General features: G+C 42.1%; 1 protein-coding gene across 1 annotated transcript; it reads left to right on the forward strand.

The window, feature by feature from the left end:
* The first annotated feature begins 2883 nt into the window (after window positions 1-2883).
* LOC124141203 (neurogenic locus notch homolog protein 2-like) lies at window positions 2884-19621 on the forward strand. The gene is made up of 12 exons (XM_048392867.1): window positions 2884-3122; window positions 3241-3383; window positions 3636-3747; window positions 4307-4443; window positions 4737-4864; window positions 6572-11938; window positions 12339-12425; window positions 12792-13733; window positions 13889-14048; window positions 14702-14843; window positions 15234-15328; window positions 16730-19621. The coding sequence occupies exons 1-12, from the start codon at window positions 3066-3068 to the stop codon at window positions 16953-16955; spliced, it is 7596 nt and encodes a 2531-aa protein (XP_048248824.1). The 5' UTR covers window positions 2884-3065; the 3' UTR covers window positions 16956-19621.
* The last annotated feature ends 2492 nt before the right edge of the window (window positions 19622-22113 follow it).

The following is a 22113-nucleotide window of genomic DNA, read 5'->3' on the forward strand; positions in this document are numbered from 1 at the left end:
ATTGCAGAATGTATTGATACATAATCTATACATAGTGTCAACATATTATATCGTCCATATTATATCGTATTTGGCACGAGGGCACCACTTAAGGCCGCCTTCTCCCCATATACAGTGAAACATAATTATCACATAAAGGAACTGTACAATTTACAGGAAGAGAAGACGAAATGTATATTATTATTGTCTCAAACGCTGCAATTTAGATTTCACGTGGCACATTATGAAAATACAATTATGTTTTAAGTAATATCCAGCCACACAAGCCCATGTGACACCTCATCCATATAAAATATAATACAATACAGAACATCCATAAAAATATAGGATTGAAGCAGTCATAAAATGATCAACCTTACAGTGAGTACTTTACAATTGAAGAATGACAGTGAATGAAAGTGAAAATAGTGTACATTTGTACATCATTATAAATATTGACTAAAGGATCGTCTCAAAAAGACAAATGCATTTAGTCGTTGCTGTGTTTTTTTCTGTTACAATCATAAATATTCAAACGTGGACTTGAAGCCGAAATACCGTGTCATATATGTAATATTTAGGAAACACTTTCTGGGTAAAGTACACATTCTAGTACTTTTGGGGGTTGAGTTCGAGGTTGTGTCCGGGATTCGAACCCACACAGTGATTGCAGTTACTTCACATATAAATGTAGATTAAATGATTTTATGTTTACATGAACAATCTGAAGTTACATTCATCGCCAGGTCATGACGGTACCGCATCAGTTTTGAAAAGTCAATTGCACCAAACCGTGTTGTATTGTGTTTTCAACCATATAATAATGTTAAAAAAATCAACTGTTTACTACTATGTTGAATAGTTTCAGAGACTGATATCATTGGTGATTGTCAAGGGGATTCTGAACAGAGCCAACAATAACTGACAACATGTACATTTTACAGTCATGCTTAGAAAGCCACCAGCACCTTATTGCTTCCGTGTGGTTATCCTACCTTGACTGTATGTATGTTCATAATATCATCCACTGACTTGAAGCGTTGCACTGCCCGACGTGATAAAGTGTGACTGCGGCGTGAAAGAATATGGCTCACAAAAGTGATTGTTGTAAGTTCTAAAGACACCGTGGGTATGGCGGAGGCATCACAAGCGTCATGCGATTATTGCGTCATTAAATGGTGTTAGTTTAAACAAGATCAATACGACTTGACGTCACGCTGCGGCATATCACGATTTATCATATAATGGGTAGGTTTCTCGGCAGGATAAAGCCAACGGATTAAAACGATATCCGTTGGGGTCATATGCGGATAGAGATGCAAATATCAAAGGTCAAGTAGGGACTACTTTCACTGTTTATAAACAAACATGGCGTCGCCCTTGTCATTTGGCGATCGAGTCAGAATTAACCATCGGGAATCTGGATAAACTACAGGGATAGTTGCTATCATTATCAAAAGAACAGTCTAATATACTGAAAATCTGTGTCTAACTGTGACGTAGCTAAGGCATTTTATAAGTTTTGTCAACTTTGGAGATATAAATTTCGAATCAATTTGGCGAGGGCACGAGGCCTAGCCAAGCGGGATCAGTAGCCATATCTGTGCTTGTAGACCTCTGCGGCTTGAAACCTCCTCCACAAATTAAAATAGTTGGATTTGGCGGAAATATGTTTGAATTGTTACCTTGTTTGGTTTTGTCGCTGTGTGTACATCTGACTACACTTCTTATTGTAATGACAGGACAGACCGACTGTCAACAACGTCTGACCGTGGCCGCGACGTCTCATAGACTAGGGTTAGAGTAGCTTCCCTTTGACAAAGGGCAGTTACTCAAGCGGACAGACCGATGGATTGCCGCGAAAGGCAATTAAAAACAACTGTTGTTTTGCGTATATGTTGCTTCGCCACTGTATAAGAAACAGATTTTAGTTGGAACTATATTGGCTACTGTCACTGTCCGACTGACACATCACTTACCCTGTGACGTAATAAATATTAATGCGCGCATTCCAGGAAAACTCGCAATGTTTCGGTAATGTTTGTAAGAGAGGGAAAGCGATTTTGAAGCACAGAATTAAAGAATGACATTATATGATAAAGAGGTTATCACGCTTGTGTGTTTGGGGATGGTAAATATCCTGTATTAGGAATAAACACTATGTATTTAGCTTGCCAAGGCTCGCTAAATACAATGTTTATTCCTAATGTAGGATATTTACCATCCCCAAACACACAAGCGTGATAACCTCTATATATCTCGCCGGTGGTAAGATACGGATAGATCTATTCCTGCCGCAATAGGGTGAATTTACATAGTATTATTGGACTATTAATTACAGAGGGAAGTATTCGAAACACTTTGCCCCCAGCATGGTAATATACAAGTAAAATATCGGTGTTAAGAAAAGTTATATTTGGTGATTTGCATTGAATACTGCTACCATTTTAGTTATTCATTTCCAATAATTAGTATTTCCTGCGAGACATTGTACATATTGCCATACCAATACTACCCGGAAATATACAATCGCAAACATCAGAAACGCATATTAATGTAATTTAGTACCTTTATTTAATATAGTTTTGGTCCTAAGTTGCAAATAAACAGACTTCTACACAAACAATTAAAAAAACTGTAAAACCTTTGAAATTATATTTTATCTTCAGCTATGAGTATTGAAAGACATATGTGTTGCCTAAAGATGTTGTTTTTGAAGACTACAAATGTATATGCACATTTAAAGTACTAAAGGAATTTGAGACATCTGACTACAGTGAAGCCAGTAACATATACTATTGTATGATTAGACAACATACATATATCCAACCAGTGCTACTGATAGTGTGCGGCACAATCAGGACAACAGATACTGATAGCTTCTGAACTAGTACACATACCAGGTGTGTCGGAGGATTCATATACCGGCCTGTACCTGTGGCGTTAAGGTGTGGTGGGAGCAACACTAAGGAGGCGTATTTCTAGCATCCATCAGATAGAACAGGTGGACAGACCTTAATCATACCTTCTTAACAACAGCCACACAGGAGAGCCATTGTGCCAACATCTACATGCGATAAAACACCATGAGGAACTGGAACAAGGCGTTTATCGTTGTTTTCCTGTATAGCTATTGGATTGAGGTATGTGATTGAGATGACGTTTGTCATTTAGGTTCATTTCAGGATTGGAGTCTCCTTATAACATGCAACTGTTTTATTTTGACTGTTGCTGTCTCATGTGCATCTCTCTCCCCGACAGCCCTGTACCAGCAGCGGCAATGTGTCTGTACATCTACTGGAATACCACAAGTCATCAGACACAGGATGCAAGGGAGGACTCTTTTCATCACATCCCTGTGATCTGCTGTTCACCTTTTGTCTCAAGGGTTTGTCCAATAAAGGGTAGGTAGATTTATGATTTTCAAAATTCAATCTGAAGATAAACAATTGTGGAGTTTTATGTATCAAATGTCTATAATCAATTGTGTACATGTGTAATGATGTACTTTAATTGCAATTGAATATAAGTCACATATAACCTTGTGTTTTATTCAACTGTTTAACAGTACAACATTACTTTTTTCTTTTCATCACATGATGATGTTCCTGCATACTGTGAGAAGAGTATGATGGTGTCCCATTATGTTGTTACAGAGACTGCACAAAGATGAGCGACCAATACGAGGGCACACGGGACGCCAAATTTGGGACTAGCATTAATGGCGGAATAGCCAATCCCATCGTCAAGCCGTTTACTTCGTTACAGGTATATTTCGCGATATTGTCGCCTGTTGACTTCAGTACTGAACTATCAAACTCATTACGTCTACATCTCCAGCAGGGACATTACCGTAGATTAACAACAAAGCTCAATGACATATATACTAATGTGTAATATACTATAAAGAAATATAGTATGTCTCAATCTGAGCACTGATGACAAGCAACACTATTCATCGTGTTAATCTACTTAACGTGGAACATGAATAAAACTTTAATATAGTATTGAACGTTTCTTTTATATACACACGGGTAGCACGAAATTATGTGAAGTTGTGTTGCATTGCCAGGCTCGTGTTAAACCCGCGGTTGGAAAGCCTAGTGGTTAAAGCCGTGATTCGTCACTCGAACTACCTGGGTTCGAATCCCTGCGGTGTGATGCCATTTCCAGTGTCCCGCTGCCCTGATATGACAGGAATATAAGCGGACTAAAACACTACTATAAACCATGTATAACAACAAATTTCAAGCATGACTGAGTTGAAACTACATCCTACGTGTGTATCAGTGAACCATGTAATTAAACATAATCCTTGTGTGTTCAGACAGGCGCTGTATTTGAGGCTAAAGTGGGTGATGATTACTGGCTGTCAAGTACACCACTTCCTCTAGATGACATGACGACACCTCTACCGCCGTCTCACAATGACGCCAACATCACTCTTACTGACAAAGATGCAAGGTATGTCAATTCTTTGTTTATTGTTCATATATTGTATTTGCGTGACTCTATGTCCTACGCGATACCTTCCTCACACGTAGAGGTCCACCTAACACGGAATTTAACAATAATGCTTTAGCCATTCATTTAACTGTCATCACTAATTTGCCCTTTACGTCCTAAGGAATCTGTTTCAGCAGATAATCGAGATTGAATATTGTTGACGTTGACGTTTTGAGTTTTCGTGTATACTCGTGTGCTACTTCTACCACATACTTAAAATCATATTAATACAGCGTGACCCCATATTGCAGGTTAACTCTGACCATCACTGTGACCTGTGACCCCCACTACTATGGACCCAGGTGTTCTGTCCTGTGTAACCCAGGACCAGCAGATCACTACACGTGTGGCCCGGATGGGACGAAAAGGTGCATTAAAGGTACATTACTCCTTCACGTTTTATAATGTCAAATTTGAACTAAAGGCAGACATGCCGACAGCTGAATATATAATTCGTAGCTCAATATAACATTCGTTAAAGGTTCAACATAGTACAGTTCTAGATTCTGAAGTATTGGAAAGAAATATTTGAAAGATGTCTTGGCTCAGAATATTGAAGTATTTCCTGGGACCTCTTCCATGCCCTATTTATTATATTTAGCCTCTGTTTTTGTTGAAACTTGAGTGACATGTGTGTGGGACAATAGACATAGACCACCAAGGAATTTAACGCTTAACATTTTACAACCATCATCTTGTTAGCTATCTACGAGTCGCTTGTGAGGAACACAACTGTGTCCGTGGTCTAGTGGATGGAGCGCCGGCCTGGAGCAGAATGTCGGTGGTTTGATCCCCGACGGCGTCATACTAAATGACGTTAAACGATGGCATTTGTTGTTACCCTGGCTTGTGCTCGGCTTTAGGGGAGAAAACAAGGATCGGTCGGCCCAGAGTCATAATGTGTCTTAGTTGGGTATAGATGTTGAACTGCGGCATGGTATCTCAGGTGGTTAGCACAGTAAAACGGGTATGAATCCAGACTGGTACAAGCAGCCACACGCACGCGCGCATCCACGTCACTATATAAGTGCAACAAGCTTGAAAGCGACGTTAAAAGCACAATTCTCCTCACCTCCTTACCACTAAGTCTTGGTCCCCAGTAAGGATAGATTTGTTTGAGTGCTGTTTGTGGCCAAAAGCCTACTGCTAATTGTAGTTTATAAGTCACATCCTGCATATATGTAACGTAGCTAGGTTTTGTTTCATATTATATCTACGATTTATAACTTTGTTTAGGGGTTTTTGCTGGAAGATATTTACCATTTAAAAACGTGCTCCCAACTTTTGTGTATCCCACGATAGGTAAAATCTTAACTCACTCGCTATTGGACAAGACCTAGTTCAACAAATCGATTTTAGAGCTATACATGACGTAAATTAATGTTAACGTATACGATTTGCTATCGTCTTAGTGATTGCGTTATGAAAAAGAGCACGTACATGTCATTAACATTATATCATAACTTTATTGTTGTGACTTATATTTGTTATAATAAAGAAAATTCTGCAAATCAAACAATGCAAGGAATGTTACAACCTAAAACTACAATGACTGATGTACGCGTTTTTGTACAAAACATTTGCGTATCTCGACATGTCACGTTTTTGTAATACAATGTTTCGAGTCATCGGTCAACCTTCATTGAATTTCTTTCGTATTGGATAGTGATGGTTATCATTTTTGAAATCAGACACCCTGATACAAATCTTTCTAATTCAAAATATTGATCACTTATAAGTGTGAGTGACATTAAAATGAATATTTTCAGAGATAAATCAGAAGCTGAAGTGAGAACAGAGTAAGTGTTACAGATTGATAATTTAGTATCTACCGTCATAAATCCAGTCTTCAAACCAGAGTTGTCGTCGTTGGTTAGTGCATTTTTGGTCGCTTTCAATATTTACCTGACAAGCATACTCTTAAAACTACATATAGGTATTTTAGCCACTGCATTTGAAATATATGCAGTGTCTATAGTGTTATATTCTGTTTAAGTCTATGAATCTAATCATACGTTTGAATAGTGTTATCATGAGAGTTGTAAGAAATGTACCTGCAACCAGATGCCTTCTCTGTATATTTCAGGTGCCTGCAACAACGGAGGAAAGTGTAGAGTAGTTGGGTCAACATTCAACTGTTCTTGTCCTGCAGGATTTAACGGTACACATTGTGAGACAACCCTCTGCACAAAGAATACATGTCAAAATCAAGGAACGTGTCACTATATTGGATCAAAGGTCACTTGTTCCTGCCAACCTGGATTTAACGGCACACATTGTGAGACAACCCCCTGTACAAAGAATCCATGTCAGAATCAAGGAACGTGTAACCTTTCTGGATCAAAGGTCACCTGTTCCTGTAAACCTGGATTTAACGGCACACATTGTGAGACAACCCCCTGTACAAAGAATCCATGTCAGAATCAAGGAACGTGTAACCTTTCTGGATCAAAGGTCACCTGTTCCTGTAAACCTGGATTTAACGGCACACATTGTGAGACAACCCCCTGTACAAAGAATCCATGTCAGAATCAAGGAACGTGTCACTTTTCTGGATCAAAGGTCACCTGTTCCTGCCAACCTGGATTTAACGGCACACTTTGTGAGACAACCCCTTGCACAAAGAATACATGTCAGAATCAAGGAACGTGTCATTTTAATGAGTCAAAGGTCACGTGTTCCTGTAAATCTGGATTTAACGGCACACATTGTGAGACAACCCCCTGTACAAAGAATCCATGTCAGAATCAAGGAACGTGTCACTTTTCTGGATCAAAGGTCACCTGTTCCTGTAAACCTGGATTTAACGGCGTACATTGTGAGACAACCCCCTGCACAAAGAATACATGTCAAAATCAAGGAACGTGTCACTTTTCTGGATCAAAGGTCACCTGTTCCTGTAAACCTGGATTGAACGGCACACATTGTGAGACAACCCCCTGCACAAAGAATCCATGTCAGAATCAAGGAACGTGTCAATATTCTGGATCAAAGGCTACCTGTTCCTGTAAACCTGGATTTAACGGCACCCACTGTGAGACAACCCCCTGTACAACGAATCCATGTCAGAATCAAGGAACGTGTCACTTTTATGTATCAAAGGTCACTTGTTCCTGTAAATTTGGATTTAACGGTACTCTTTGTGAGACAACCCCCTGTACAAAGAATCCATGTCAGAATCAAGGAACGTGTCACTTTTCTGGATCAAAGGCCACCTGTTCCTGTAAACCTGGATTTAACGGTACACATTGTGAGACAACCCCCTGTACAAAGAATCCATGTCAGAATCAAGGAACGTGTCATATTGTTGGGTCGAAAGCCACCTGTTCCTGTAAACCTGGATTTAACGGTACACAATGTGAGACAACGCCCTGTACAAAGAATCCATGTCAGAATCAAGGAACGTGTCATATTGTTGGGTCGAAAGCAACCTGTTCCTGTAAACCTGGATTTAACGGCACACATTGTGAGACGACACCCTGTACAACGAATCCATGTCAGAATCAAGGAACGTGTCATATTGTTAGGTCGAACGTCACCTGTTCCTGTAAACCTGGATTTAACGGCGTACATTGTGAGACAACCCCCTGTACAAAGAATCCATGTCAGAATCAAGGAACGTGTCATATTGTTAGGTCGAAAGCAATCTGTTACTGTAAACCTGGATTTAACGGCACACTTTGCGAGACAACCCCCTGTACAACGAATCCATGTCAGAATCAAGGAACGTGTCACTTTTCTGGATCAAAGCTCACCTGTTCCTGTAAACCTGGATTTAAAGGCACACATTGTGAGACAACACCCTGTACAAAGAATCCATGTCAGAATCAAGGAACGTGTCGTATTGTTGGGTCGAACGCCACCTGTTCCTGTAAATCTGGATTCAACGGCACCAACTGTGAGACAACACCCTGTACAAAGAATCCATGTCAGAATCAAGGAACGTGTCATATTGTTGGGTCGAAAGCAACCTGTTCCTGTAAACCTGGATTTAACGGCACACATTGTGAGACAAGCCCCTGTACAACGAATCCATGTCAGAATCAAGGCACGTGTCACTATTCTGGATCAAAGGCCACCTGTTCCTGTAAACCTGGATTTAACGGTACACATTGTGAGACAAGCCCCTGTACAACGAATCCATGTCAGAATCAAGGAACGTGTCATATTGTCGGGTCGAACGCCACCTGTTCCTGTAAACCTGGATTTAACGGCACACTTTGTGAGACAAGCCCCTGTACAACGAATCCATGTCAGAATCAAGGAACGTGTCGTATTGTTGGGTCGAACGCCACCTGTTCCTGTAAATCTGGATTCAACGGCACCAACTGTGAGACAACCCCCTGTACAACGAATCCATGTCAGAATCAAGGAACGTGTCATATTGTTGGGTCGAAAGCAACCTGTTCCTGTAAACCTGGATTTAACGGCACACATTGTGAGACAACCCCCTGTACAACGAATCCATGTCAGAATCAAGGAACGTGTCACTATTCTGGATCAAAGGCCACCTGTTCCTGTAAACCTGGATTTAACGGCACACATTGTGAGACAACCCCCTGTACAACGAATCCATGTCAGAATCAAGGAACGTGTCATATTGTTAGGTCGAACGCCACCTGTTCCTGTAAACGTGGATTTAACGGCACACTTTGTGAGACAAGCCCCTGTACAACGAATCCATGTCAGAATCAAGGCACGTGTCACTATTCTGGATCAAAGGCCACCTGTTCCTGTAAACCTGGATTTAACGGTACACATTGTGAGACAAGCCCCTGTACAACGAATCCATGTCAGAATCAAGGAACGTGTCATATTGTCGGGTCGAACGCCACCTGTTCCTGTAAACCTGGATTTAAAGGCACCAACTGTGAGACAACACCCTGTACAAAGAATCCATGTCAGAATCAAGGAACGTGTCATATTGTTGGGTCGAAAGCAACCTGTTCCTGTAAACCTGGATTTAACGGCACACATTGTGAGACAAGCCCCTGTACAACGAATCCATGTCAGAATCAAGGCACGTGTCACTATTCTGGATCAAAGGCCACCTGTTCCTGTAAACCTGGATTTAACGGTACACATTGTGAGACAAGCCCCTGTACAACGAATCCATGTCAGAATCAAGGAACGTGTCATATTGTCGGGTCGAACGCCACCTGTTCCTGTAAACCTGGATTTAACGGCACACTTTGTGAGACAACCCCCTGTACAACGAATCCATGTCAGAATCAAGGAACGTGTCGTATTGTTGGGTCGAACGCCACCTGTTCCTGTAAATCTGGATTCAACGGCACCCACTGTGAGACAACCCCCTGTACAACGAATCCATGTCAGAATCAAGGAACGTGTCATATTGTTGGGTCGAAAGCAACCTGTTCCTGTAAACCTGGATTTAACGGCACACATTGTGAGACAACCCCCTGTACAAAGAATCCATGTCAGAATCAAGGAACGTGTCACTATTCTGGATCAAAGGCCACCTGTTCCTGTAAACCTGGATTTAACGGCACACATTGTGAGACAACCCCCTGTACAACGAATCCATGTCAGAATCAAGGAACGTGTCGTATTGTTGGGTCGAACGCCACCTGTTCCTGTAAATCTGGATTCAACGGCACCAACTGTGAGACAACCCCCTGTACAACGAATCCATGTCAGAATCAAGGAACGTGTCATATTGTTGGGTCGAAAGCAACCTGTTCCTGTAAACCTGGATTTAACGGCACACATTGTGAGACAACCCCCTGTACAACGAATCCATGTCAGAATCAAGGAACGTGTCACTATTCTGGATCAAAGGCCACCTGTTCCTGTAAACCTGGATTTAACGGCACACATTGTGAGACAACCCCCTGTACAACGAATCCATGTCAGAATCAAGGAACGTGTCATATTGTTAGGTCGAACGCCACCTGTTCCTGTAAACGTGGATTTAACGGCACACTTTGTGAGACAAGCCCCTGTACAACGAATCCATGTCAGAATCAAGGCACGTGTCACTATTCTGGATCAAAGGCCACCTGTTCCTGTAAACCTGGATTTAACGGTACACATTGTGAGACAAGCCCCTGTACAACGAATCCATGTCAGAATCAAGGAACGTGTCATATTGTCGGGTCGAACGCCACCTGTTCCTGTAAACCTGGATTTAAAGGCACCAACTGTGAGACAACACCCTGTACAAAGAATCCATGTCAGAACCAAGGAACGTGTCATATTGTTGGGTCGAAAGCAACCTGTTCCTGTAAACCTGGATTTAACGGCACACATTGTGAGACAAGCCCCTGTACAACGAATCCATGTCAGAATCAAGGCACGTGTCACTATTCTGGATCAAAGGCCACCTGTTCCTGTAAACCTGGATTTAACGGTACACATTGTGAGACAAGCCCCTGTACAACGAATCCATGTCAGAATCAAGGAACGTGTCATATTGTCGGGTCGAACGCCACCTGTTCCTGTAAACCTGGATTTAACGGCACACTTTGTGAGACAACCCCCTGTACAACGAATCCATGTCAGAATCAAGGAACGTGTCGTATTGTTGGGTCGAACGCCACCTGTTCCTGTAAATCTGGATTCAACGGCACCCACTGTGAGACAACCCCCTGTACAACGAATCCATGTCAGAATCAAGGAACGTGTCATATTGTTGGGTCGAAAGCAACCTGTTCCTGTAAACCTGGATTTAACGGCACACATTGTGAGACAACCCCCTGTACAAAGAATCCATGTCAGAATCAAGGAACGTGTCACTATTCTGGATCAAAGGCCACCTGTTCCTGTAAACCTGGATTTAACGGCACACATTGTGAGACAACCCCCTGTACAACGAATCCATGTCAGAATCAAGGAACGTGTCATATTGTTAGGTCGAACGCCACCTGTTCCTGTAAACGTGGATTTAACGGCACACTTTGTGAGACAAGCCCCTGTACAACGAATCCATGTCAGAATCAAGGAACGTGTCATATTGTCGGGTCGAACGCCACCTGTTCCTGTAAATCTGGATTTAACGGCACACATTGTGAGACAACCCCCTGTACAACGAATCCATGTCAGAATCAAGGAACGTGTCACTTTTCTCGATCAAAGGTCACCTGTTCCTGTAAACCTGGATTTAACGGCACACATTGTGAGACAACACCCTGTGCAACGAATCCATGTCAGAATCAAGGAACGTGTCACTTTTCTGGATCAAAGGCCACCTGTTCCTGTAAACCTGGATTTAACGGCACACTTTGTGAGACAACCCCCTGTACAACGAATCCATGTCAGAATCAAGGAACGTGTCACTATTCTGGATCAAAGGCCACCTGTTCCTGTAAACCTGGATTTAACGGCACACTTTGTGAGACAACCCCCTGTACAAAGAATCCATGTCAAAATCAAGGAACGTGTCATTTTTCTGGATCAAAGGCCACCTGTTCCTGTAAATCTGGATTCAAGGGTAGGCATTGTGAATGGATTTTATTTCACTTGCATATAACGTTGGTTATGACCCCCACAATATTGCGACCTATATAAGTGTAATAGTAATTTATAATGTACAGTGTATAGTGTATGTGATATGGGACCGACCATTTGATATTAAGGAGAGAAGGGGGTGGGGGCGGGGGTGGGGGTTGGGGTGGGGGTGGGGGTTGGGGGGGGTGGGGGGGGGGGGGGGGCGGGGGAGGAATGCTGGGATTTTAAATGGAGAATATGTGTGTTTCAGTTACAGCGGCAAAACCAGATATGAAGCCTAAATACGAAAACTATAAATAACATCTGATTGTTCAGTATCAGTTAGCAGTATAATGATTTCTCCTGTTTGAGTTGAATACATTTATTTCCTGTTACTACTGCAGGTAATCGCTGTGAAACATTACCACTATCGACCTCGACAATCATGGTAACTTCCACAACGGCAGCTGCTACATCGACTTCACCCGCAAGTGAGAAAAACAAAGTTTTGAACAAAGAACATAAAGAATATGTATAGTTAGCTTGCCTAAAAGGCTTTTTGTTTATTGCTACAATATACAACACTTATAAGAACCTATCTATGGCATATATATATATATATATATATATATATATATATATATATATATATATATATATATATATCCCTGATATTTTCACCCATTTGTGTGACGGAAAGTTTGATTATAATAAACAGATTCGTGTTGCACGCCAGCATAGAAAGTAAATTGTTAAAGATCCAGGTTAGGTTTATTATGTGTACGGATCTCAATTCCCGTAGGCACTTGAATATTCTTAAATATTGCTATGACGTTGAGTGAAATATCTCCTTTAAGGTACGACAAAACAAAGAATGTCAACACCAACTGTACCTTTAACATCAACATCAACATCTACACCATCCACTTTAACACCGACGACAACAAGGACAACATCTTCAATAAAGCCGTCGACAGTATCAGCCAAACCGAAAACGGTTAAGAAAACACAGACAACTGCAACGTCAACGACCACTGCTGCTCAGAGTACAACGTTTTCATCCACTCGTAGAACAGCGCCATCTACTAGTATCAAGATGACATCGCCATCGATACCATCTACAGGAGGAGCCACGTCCCAAGAGACAAAAAGCACCGAAGCCTCAACAAATATAACACCAACACCAACAAGGCAACATATGACCTCTACTACAGCCTCAAAGTCAACAAGCAGCATGGGAGTTACAACTGGTCACTCAATTCAGTCACCGACGACAACGCAATCCTCAGTTGTTTCACTGTCCTCACACACATCAACATCCCTCAAACGATCTACTTCGACGCAATCTTCAGGGACACCATCGATTTTCGAAACAAGCAAACCAATAGCAACAGCAACAAGCCCCCAATATGGCAGCACGTCATCAGAAGGACCATCTACTTCAAAGAAATCTTCAGGGTCAACTCTGACTCCCGAAACAAGCAGACGTACATCAACAAGCCCCCAACATGGCAGCACGTCATCAGAAGGACCATCTACTTCTAAGAAATCTTCAGGGTCAACTCTGACTCCCGAAACAAGCAGACGTACAGCAACAAGCCCCCAACATGGCAGCACGTCATCAGAAGGGACATCGACTTCAGGAGTGTCCACAAGTGCAGGCGAATCTGCATCTCCTAGTCTGCCATCACACTCTGCATCTACTTCAGATCTTGCCGGAGAATCTACTCACTCTGTCCATCACACACAGCCAGCATCCGCACATTCAACAATAGCATCAACAAGGAAAGCTACACCAGGTACAGTAGGGATAAGTGTATTTAATTAGACACATGTGTTCCAAAACTCAAAACCATCAAGTTTGTTCATATGTTTTGATAACCACCAAATAATTTAATATTAATAATCACATTAATAAAGTCAATACAGACAATGGTTTTGTTTACCTCTTCAGGAGATGCGTTGACAGTATATCTGAAGGTATCCTACAAGAAGATCATCATTCAAAATCTCAAATCAACTCTTCAGTCAGAGATTGCTAAGAGGCTGCAGAACGTAAATCCGTCAACCATACAGATTACTATTGCCGTCAAACAACTGTATAACAGTGCTGGGTAGGTGCAAAAATCTTGTTATGAGAATAGGGTGCTGTCGCCATATATCATAAATATCCTAATATGTATTGTAGGGCCTCGTTTATCTTACCAGTTTATGACCCTGCGTTATATAGAACATAATGGCTGCTGTCCGATGACCGACTACCGAAACACTAGAAGAGATGATATAAAAGAGATCCTGATATAACATGTCTGAATAAATACTTATCAAGTATTTCCAGTTATCGTGTTTCTACTTAACTATTTACTCTAGTCGGGTGGAGCGACGAAATCACTCTCCCGAAATCGGCTCATGATTCCTTCCTTTCATATTGAGTAGAGAGTTACCAAACAATGTTCATCTTTAATAAAATGCAAAGTATAAAATCAAATTGTTCTGATGTTGATGCATTTAATACGGATGTCATAGATGTGTGTTGGCCTTTAACTTTGCAGTATTTCGGCGAATGATTTCATCCTAGTTACGTTAGGTAACGTTTGTAATTTTTCGGTTAAATCAAACCCAATATTCAACATATACCTTTGTTTGCCCGGCGGTGTATTAACATATAGAGTCTAGAATTACTCGCAGTGCCAAGGACTGAGTTGGTTGTGGGTCAGAGCAGGGAGTATATAAGAAATCATCATTGCATCTGGTTCTTCTTTTGCAGAGAGGATATTACGGAGTTGACAGTGCGGTTCACATCACCAACAAGTACACCCTTCTATTTGTCCAAAGGCTATCTGGATCATTTAATGCCGTACACTGTATACACGGGATCGACACAGGAACTGAGAGACTCGAAGCCTGAGGTATGTATCCGAGTTCGTCCACTATTGTCACGTATGTGATGTTCACGAATTTTTGTATTCCGGTTATGTGGAATGGATGGCCCAAGTGTCAAAGGCTCTGTCCAGAGTTGCGTCCCTCAGGCGTGTCATGATCCTATAATCGTGGGTTCGAATCCCAGATTTGCCTTGATTATGATTGTCATCTCCATAGTACGCGTTCTCGTGGCTTTCGTCAAAGTTGCAATCGTGTATGACCTACGTTTATGACCTTCACTTCCCGCATTCCTCCAACACATAGCTTAAACGCCGTGGAATAGCTATGGTTCTGTTCAAAATCTCAAAACTGTCTCACAAACTGTCGATATGGTAGAGGGTTTGTAATGCTAATTTTTGTTCATATCTGTCTTGCAGCCCAGCTCCGGGACTCCAGTTGGCCTCATAGTGGGCGTTGTCGTCGGTGCTGTTGTCGTCCTTGTCGTCGTTGCTGCGTTTATCTGGTACAGAAGGTACGTTGTGTAAACATGTTGGTGTACATGAAATGTTAACAAACATGTTGTCAAGTTGTAGTGTTCCTCGTGTTAAGAACAATGCTCATATGTCGGGTACAATGCCCACATGCCGAATACAATGCTCATATGTCTGGTGCAATACCCACGTGCCGAGTACAATGCTCATATGTCTGGTACAATACCCACGTGCCGAGTACAATGCTCATATGTCTGGTACAATGCCCACATGCCGAGTACAATGCTCATATGTCGGGTGCAATGCCCACATGCTGAGTACAATGCTCATATGTCGGGTACAATGCCCACATGCCGAGTACAATGCTCATATGTCGGGTACAATGCCCACGTGCCGAGTACAATACTCATATGTCGGGTACAATGCCCACGTGCCGAGTACAATGCCCATATGTCGGGTACAATGCCCACGTGCCGAATACAATGCTCATATGTCTGGTGCAATACCCACGTGCCGAGTACAATGCTCATATGTCCGGTACAATGCCCACGTGCCGAGTACAATGCTCATATGTCTGATACAATGCCCACGTGCCGAGTACAATGCTCATATGTCTGGTACAATGCCCACATGCCGAGTACAATGCTCATATGTCGGGTACAATGCCCACATGCCGAGTACAATGCTCATATGTCGGGTGCAATGCCCACATGCCGAGTACAATGCTCATATGTCTGGTACAATACCCACGTGCCGAGTACAATGCTCATATGTTGGGTGCAATGCCCACATGCCGAGTAAAATGCTCATATGTCGGGTACAATGCCCACATGCCGAGTACAATGCTCATATGTCGGGTACAATGCCCACATGCCGAGTACAATGCTCATATGTCGGGTGCAATGCCCACATGCCGAGTACAATGCTCATATGTCTGGTACAATACCCACGTGCCGAGTACAATGCTCATATGTTGGGTGCAATGCCCACATGCCGAGTAAAATGCCCATATGTCGGGTACAATGCCCACACGCCGAGTACAATGCTCATATGTCGGGTACAATTCCCACGTGCCAAGTACAATGCTCATATGTCGGGTACAATGCCCACATGCCGAGTACAGTGCTCATATGTCGGGTACAATGCCCACGTGCCGAGTACAGTGCTCATATGTCTGGTACAATGCCCACGTGCCGAGTACAATGCTCATATGTCTGGTACAATGCCCACGTGCCGAGTACAATGCTCATATGTCGGGTACAATGCCCACGTGCCGAGTACAATGTCCACATGCCGGTTACAAGCCCATATGTTGGGTTCAATATCTACATGTGAAATTATGCCATTTTTTATTGAACACGAACAAATTAAATTCTCCCCAAATGATACAGGATTGTAATTAGATTTTGTTGACGCTGCACGCTGCAATCGTTTGTCTCCAGACGGAGCCCCATACGAAGATCCCATGAGATTTGGACAGATAAATACAATCAGCGTCAGAGTGCCCGCTTTGTAGATGTGGATGTGGAACAAGACGCCACGTTTCAGAATCCCACATACGGAGAACAAGATGTAACACAGCATAGAGACATTGGCGAGGATGGAACCGACCGACCATCGTTATATCCATCTATGAGCACCGGTAGTGGTCTCCCGGACGCTGACTGAAAACACGGAACTTACCTTAATCCAATATGGAGCCGAATAACTGCTGACATTCCAATATACCTTCTCAATGCATGTGTTGACTGTTCTCAATGCATGTGTTGACTGTCCTCAATGCATGTGTTGACTGTTCTCAATGCATGTGTTCCAATATACCTTCTCAATGCATGTGTTGACTGTTCTCAATGCATGTGTTGACTGTTCTCAATGCATGTGTTCCAATATACCTTCTCAATGCATGTGTTGACTGTTCTCAATGCATGTGTTCCAATATACCTTCTCAATGCATGTGTTGACTGTTCTCAATGCATGTGTTGACTGTTCTCAATGCATGTGTTCCAATATACCTTCTCAATGCATGTGTTGACTGTTCTCAATGCATGTGTTCCAATATACCTTCTCAATGCATGTGTTGACTGTTCTCAATGCATGTGTTGACTGTTCTCAATGCATGTGTTGACTGTTCTCAATGCATGGGTTGACTGTTCTCAATGCATGTGTTGACTGTTCTCAATGCATGTGTTGCCTTAAGGCATAACCAGTGCATATATTAACTGTTCTTAATGCATGTGGCGACTTTAATGAATGCATGTGTTGACTATTCTCAATGCATGTGTCGACTGTTGGTATAACCAATGCATGTGTTGACTGTTCTCAATGCATGTGTTGACTGTTCTCAATGCATGTGTTGACTGTTCTCAATGCATGTGTTGCCTTAAGGCATAACCAATGCATATGTTAACTGTTCTTAATGCATGTGGCGACTTTAATGAATGCATGTGTTGACTATTCTCAATGCATGTGTTGACTGTTGGCATAACCAATGCATGTGTTAACTGTTCTTAATGCATGTGGCGACTTTAATGAATGCATGTGTTGACTATTCTCAATGCATGTGTTGACTTAAGGCATAACCAATGCATATGTTAACCGTTCTTAATGCATGTGGCGACTTTACTGAATGCATGTGTTGACTTTTCTCAATGCATGTGTTGACTGTTGGCATAACCAATGCATGTGTTAACTGTTCTTAATGCATGTGGCGACTTTAATGAATGCATGTGTTGACAGGTATAAATGTCCTGACTGAGAGACACTACAAGGAGGCAGTTTGTGTGCAATGGCTCAGATAGTTAATATGAAGGATAAGGAAAATGCAGTGTCAGCAATATTTAATGTTAATTGCATGTACATATAGTGAAAAGACAAGAGTTGCTGACGTTGAACTTTTATGGCTACGACCCTCCTGTATGACTGTGAAATATTTTCTGTCACAAGGCCAGTATCATTTTCATTTCGTAACCTTCGGGTTTTCATACAGGTAGAGATGGGCACGGTTGCCCAGTCATCTAAGGCGCCGCAATTCGCTGTGAGCACGCCAGAAACCAATGATTGTGGTCTCGAATCCCGGTTCGCCACGATTATGTTTCTCGATTATTCAGCACCATACCCGTGTTCAACGGTTTCACCAAAGCGGTAAACATATGAGACCTGAATCCCTTAGGCTTTCCTACGACATTAAGCTGACACACCGTGAAATAACTGGAATACTGTTAAAACGGCGTGAAACCCAATTTTCACTCACTCACTGATACGTGTAGGTTCAACTGCTCTTTATATACACATCATATACAGTTTGTTTAGTTCTCATTCAAAGTATGGTAATTTGGGTTAACTTTCTACATGCAGTTACCAGGAGTGCAAAATGTCGTTAAAAGCGGAATAAGCAATGGACTTCTATTCATCGTTACAACTGGTGCCGAGTAATCTACGCTTGTTAGATGGCCATGCTCGACGACTGTATTGATGTTTTCGTGCCCCGAAGGCTTTGGACTTTGCTCATAATATCAATCACTGGTTTGTCTGGTTCCGACCTCCTTCACAAAGCTGGGACATTGCGGCGATAAGCAACAAACAACGAACTATTACGCTGGGGACGATATTTTGGTTTGTTTGTTCGTTGTTTAACGCCACAATCAGCACTATATTCCAGCCATATGACGGCGGTCTATAAATTATCGAGTCTGGACCAGACAATCCAGTGATTGATATCATGAGCTTCGATCCACGCAATTTTGGTAATCAGGAGAGACAGTAGAAATGATTGCCTAATTAACTATTTGTATTGGCTCTTTATCCGTTGAGTATTATTTGTGAAACCTCGGCCGCCATTTTCTTTTTATTTCCACAGCACCAGTCTATTCAAAATTAAAGGCTCAATTATAACGTTTGGAATATTTAATGAATTTTTTTTATAGCAATTGCTTATATCATGAATGTTTTCAATACATCTTACATCAACATGTACAGTTTAAAAAGAAATCCCAAATTACTGAATTAAGTCGGAGAATTAGATGACGTTCGATCGCAAGCTTTCTTGTTATTGAAAAATGTTTAAGCTATTGTCTAAATATACTTCACTCACCGACCAGTTATCGATATCGCAATCTGACTTGCAAAGTGTCAAGATAACAAACCATGGAGTTTATATCAAGAGATAAATCTGATATAAAATTATCAGTGCGCTTAACTAAACATATTTGCTTCAACACTCAGATGTGAATTCTTTGAGCACAGAACGAAATCGCCTACTATATATACGGTTTGTATCATTTATATCGCCCACTGTTTATATCATACCTTGTCATTAAAGATGTTTTCACTGAGAATATTGCTTTGTTCTCTGTAATTGCATTATCTATATATATATACCCTTAGAGTCTTGGTCTAATTCGTGGACATTGTGTTTGTTCTCTTTATTTTATCGGCACTCCTTGGTGGATTTAGTCAGTATTTCGCTTTAACTTTTTTATGGAAATTAAAACATTTTCAACAAGTGAAAGCACTTTGAAATACCATGACCCTTTTTTTTTACTGTTCCTCGATATCTTGAAACGTTGCTCATAATATCAATCACTGGATTTCCAGTCCGCCATTATTTAGCTGGAACATTGCTGGGTGTGGCGTTAAACAACAAAAAACAAACAGCGGACTTGGATGATATTGTCAAAATAATGTTGCAAGCGACGTTAAACCTGATTTTCTAAACACAAAAAATATATACTGAACCGCAAAAGAAACGTCACCCCAAGTTATATTGCATGAAAAGTTGTCATTTAAATATCTTGGTAATTTTTGGCAAAGTTTCTAAAATTTAACATTACCTTGTCCGGAAAAAAATGAAATTTGATGATAAAAAAACCAAAGCAGATGACAATAAAACCGTTCGCCCAAACGCACCACACGGCAACGGCCATGGTATCGCCCGGACCGTCTTCAGTGGGCAACACAGCACCAGCATTGGCGCCTCCAGCAGTGGAGAAGAGCCCTCTTCTCAGACGAGAGCCGTTACTGTATCTCAACAGCAGATGGCAGAGAGAGAGAGTCTGGCGACGACGTGGGGAACGTTATTCGGATGCTTGTGTTGTTGAGAGAGACACGTGGGGTGGTCCGAGCATCATGGTGTGGGGTGGAATTGGTCTTGCACAGAGGGTCGGCCATGTGGTCTTCCAGAACATCGGTCCAGGGAGAGGCAATGGTGTAACAACAGCTCGGTACATTGATCAAGTCTTGAGACCACACGCCATACCTCATTTGGCACATCGCCGCAACCACGAGTTTCAGCATGATAACGCCCGTGCCCACACTGCGAAAGCAACGAGAGACTTCCTCCAGCAGAATGGAATCAGAACCATGCAGTGGCTTGCCCTCAGTCCCTATTTAAATCCCATTGAGCACCTGTGGGACGAGATTCAAAGACGGCTGGATGACGTCCGACCAAAGCCGACAATTGCAGCTGAACTGCGTCAGGCGTCCCTCAGAGTGTGGGCTCTAGTGTCTATGGCCTTCATCAACCGCCTCATCCATTCCATGTATCGACGTTGCATGGCAGTCATCAATGCACATGGCGGAAACTCGAAATACTGACTTCTGATGCCATTTTCTCAGAGACTAGTGTTGTGTTTCACTTTAAGAACACTTGACACTTTAATTTCAACCTTGATGATCAGTTTTGCCAAGTTTCATCTTTTTAATATGTCTCAAAGTATGTTTCCAGTGTTTGGACAAATAAGGTTTCTCATATATCTATCCATGGTGACGTTTCTTTTGCGGTTCAGTATATTTGCTATTGACACTGGTGAATAATAATCTGGGTTGAGCTTCTCTGGGATATATGTCAGAAGCAAGATAACCGTAATGCTGCAAGATATTAGTGTGTATTTCTTGGCGATAGCACACTTCAACAGGGGCTGTCTGTGATAGTGATGTGACATCAGTGTGGAATGACTCGATCCACTATTGTCATGGTATATAGGTTGCCGATCACCCCACTCGCCCATCCCATTGACACAGTGATAACTGTCGCTGATATTGCCAAAGGCCGCTGATATGGTGACTTGGGTGACGAGGGTATCTCTGTTGGCGTATCAGTGAAGTGGGTGTTGTGAGGTGATGGGAGGATTGCACCATCATCAATAACGATACTGTCATACATACCTACTCGTCACAGACACTGGCCCACTTACAATGTTTTAATGGCCACCATGCGGGCAACTGTCGCGGTGATTATAACTTAACAGAGTGTTATTAATCATTGGTGGTAGTAGTGAGGTGAAATAGGGTTTAAGGTCGCGTCCAAGATTATTACATAGCGACGTGCATGCAAGTGTGTGTGTGTGGCTGCGTGTACGAGTGCTATAGTGCTAGCCCACTGAGATGCCATGCCGCAGTTTAACATGAATACCCCACTCAGGCACAGTATACTGACTCCGGGCCGATTCCTTGTTTTAACCCCTTAAAGCCGAACGCCAGACAGGGTAACAACAAGAACCATCTTTTTACGTATTTTGGTATGACGCTGCCGGGGATCGAACCCCGGACCTTCGCTCTATCACTAGACCACCGCTCGAGGCGATAAGTAGTAGCAGTGGCAGCAGCAGTAGCAGTAGTATGCACATATCTGCTTGTCTATATAAATCATTATTTCATCAACTGACAAATCCGTGCTTCATGCGATGTTAAATATGTGTTTTGTGTTATTCATAAATATATGAGACCCATGAAGATTCGGGGTAGAAAAGGTCTTCAGCCACCCATGCTTGCCGTAAAAGGCGGCTATGCTTGTCGTAAGAGGCGACTAACGGGATAGGGTGGTCAGACT

This window comes from Haliotis rufescens, unplaced genomic scaffold, assembly GCF_023055435.1.
Source record: "Haliotis rufescens isolate VD_foot unplaced genomic scaffold, xgHalRufe1.0.p SCAF_11, whole genome shotgun sequence".
NCBI classification, from domain to species: Eukaryota; Metazoa; Mollusca; class Gastropoda; order Lepetellida; family Haliotidae; genus Haliotis; species Haliotis rufescens.

Excerpts from the sequence above, each read along its gene's own strand:
- LOC124141203 (XM_048392867.1), top strand. The coding sequence starts at position 3,066 with ATGAGGAACTGGAACAAGGCGTTTATCGTTGTTTTCCTGTATAGCTAT. Across the intron at positions 14,049-14,701 it reads CAACTGTATAACAGTGCTGG|AGAGGATATTACGGAGTTGA; the intron begins GTAGGTGCAAAA and ends CTTCTTTTGCAG. Across the intron at positions 14,844-15,233 it reads TGAGAGACTCGAAGCCTGAG|CCCAGCTCCGGGACTCCAGT; the intron begins GTATGTATCCGA and ends TCTGTCTTGCAG.